At 62.6% G+C, this 2061-nt stretch overlaps 1 protein-coding gene across 1 annotated transcript in view; it reads right to left on the bottom strand.

The window, feature by feature from the left end:
* Positions 1-2061, bottom strand: part of LRP1 (low density lipoprotein receptor-related protein 1) — a gene marked incomplete at its 3' end in the record, with an annotated part of 90949 nt that overhangs the window by 35823 nt on the left and 53065 nt on the right. The window contains 1 exon segment of the mRNA XM_009894377.1: positions 1859-1947. Within this exon segment, the coding sequence (XP_009892679.1) occupies positions 1859-1947 (89 nt within the window).

Genomic DNA, 2061 nt, shown 5'->3' on the forward strand with positions numbered 1-2061 from the left:
CCCCCCGCCCCCCCCCCCCCCCCGACACACGCAGGGCGCGGCCACAGCACCAGCAGCGCACAAAGAAAATGAAACACAGAAACTGCATAGATCAGCCATGTACCTGGGGAGGCTGGGGGGTGCCCAGCACCAGGGGGGCTGCTCCGCTCCGCAGGGGGAGCCGAGCTGGGGGGACGGTGCACTCCTCTACGGGGCGCATCCATGGGGAGATGGGTTAGTATGGCCAATTGGGGGGCATCAGCTTGGCTGGAGGAAACCCCATCGCCCGCTGACGGGCAGGGGGAGCTTTGGTCCGATGATGCCGTGACACTGGCAATGCAGCCCCTCCGCCTGCCCTGCTGGCGCTGGCACAGGGCTGGCCCAGCTCGTGGGAACCACTGCAGTGCTCTGCTCCTCTGTGGGTGCCCATCCTGAGCTTGGTAAAGGGCCTTTGCCTCCCCATGCCTCTGTCTCCCCCAGCACAGGGGAGCTCACGATGGGCACGGGGACAATGGCACCGGCGGCTGCTGCACGGCTTCACCACAGCCCCGCTCCTGCAGCTGCAGCCCCCGACCTCTCCGGGCTCCCACCAACAGGAGCTGCCCGAGCGACTCCGCTCAGTGAGCTGGGAGGCACAGCGGCTTCACTCCCCGCACGTCTCTCCTGCTGCCGGCGAGCAGGGGACATTGCCAGAGAGCAGGGGGCATTGCCAGTGTCTGGAGGAGCAGCCCATGGGGCTCACAGCAATTTGGAGGGGGCAGGTTTGGGGGTTGCGTGGGGCCAGGTTGGGGGTCTGGTGCATGTTGATCTATGCACTAACCGGTAGGCTTTGGACAGTTCTTTTCGTCAGAGCCATCCCCACAATCTTTTTCTGAAACACAGAACCAACCAGACAGGAGAGTGGGCACAATGACAAACAAAACAACACAACACGGCACACGCACAGAGAGTGGCACAAAAACACGCTGACGCCAGGATGCGAACATCAACACAGAGAGGGACAGACAGAGGCTGCGCAGGCACACCGAACGCCCTGGGAGGCGAGACCAGAAGCAGCGGAGGGTGCTGGGGGAGCACAGGGCAGCCAGGCTGGGAGCCCCTCGGCGCTGCAGCTCCTGCCCCGTGGGTGCCTGGCGATGCTCTTGGCTGCACGGAGGTGCCCCACACCAAGGCCATCGCTTTTGCGAGCACCTGGCTGCCAGCACTGGTGGATCCCTGGGAAAAGAGAGCGTCCCTCGGCAGGGACGGCTCAGAGGTGGGGCTGCCCCAGGAGGAGGAGGCCCCTTGCTCAGGAAGACCCCAGGGAGAGACCTGCACCTGCAGCTCCCCACTAACCTCCTGCACTCTGCAGCTCTGAACATGCCTCACCTGCTCTGAAGACACTAATTAAACCTAACGATGCAGAGCTGCTAGGAAGACTAAAACAAACCTGCAGGGAAGGAGAGCAGCCTTGGGGTAAACCCTCTCTCCCAGCCTGGCCCTGGAAACATATCTGAGCTTGCTGGGAGACTCTCCTGGCTTCCCTGGGGCTATGGGACCTGGCTCAGTCCCACCAGCAGCACAGACCACTCCACAGTCATCTCAAGCACTGGGGCAGAGCTTTTGGCCATCAGAGCTTCAGCTCTGCTGAAACAATCCCTGCCAGGCTGGTCCTGCAACACACGCTCCCCCAAGAGCATCCAAGGAAAATGTGGGTCTCGGTGTTGCAGGATGCGCTTACAGCTTCAGCTAATGCCCTCCCTTCAGGGCCTGGGCTCTGCTGTTCAGCACAAGGCTGAGAAATGGCCCTTGCGGGAACAGGGTGCCCTGCCAGGCTGGCACCCCTGCGTCTGATCTCACCGTCCCCGGCTGCGCCCCCCTTGGCAGCAGTGGGGCTGTGGTCCTTACCGTTGTCACACCGCCAGTTGATGTTTATGCAGCGCCCGTTGTTGCAGGTGAACTGTGTCAAAGGGAAGCAGGTCGGGTAGGCTGTGGAGGAGGCAGAGGCATGATCAGTGTTGGGGAAACACCCTGTGCCCCAGTCCTTATGCCTGGCCCCACCGATGCTTCTGCCCCATCACAGACTGGTGAGGGTGGGAAGGG

The sequence above is a fragment of the Charadrius vociferus genome, unplaced genomic scaffold, assembly GCF_000708025.1.
Source record: "Charadrius vociferus isolate BGI_N301 unplaced genomic scaffold, ASM70802v2 scaffold2550, whole genome shotgun sequence".
In the NCBI taxonomy this organism is placed as follows: domain Eukaryota; kingdom Metazoa; phylum Chordata; class Aves; order Charadriiformes; family Charadriidae; genus Charadrius; species Charadrius vociferus.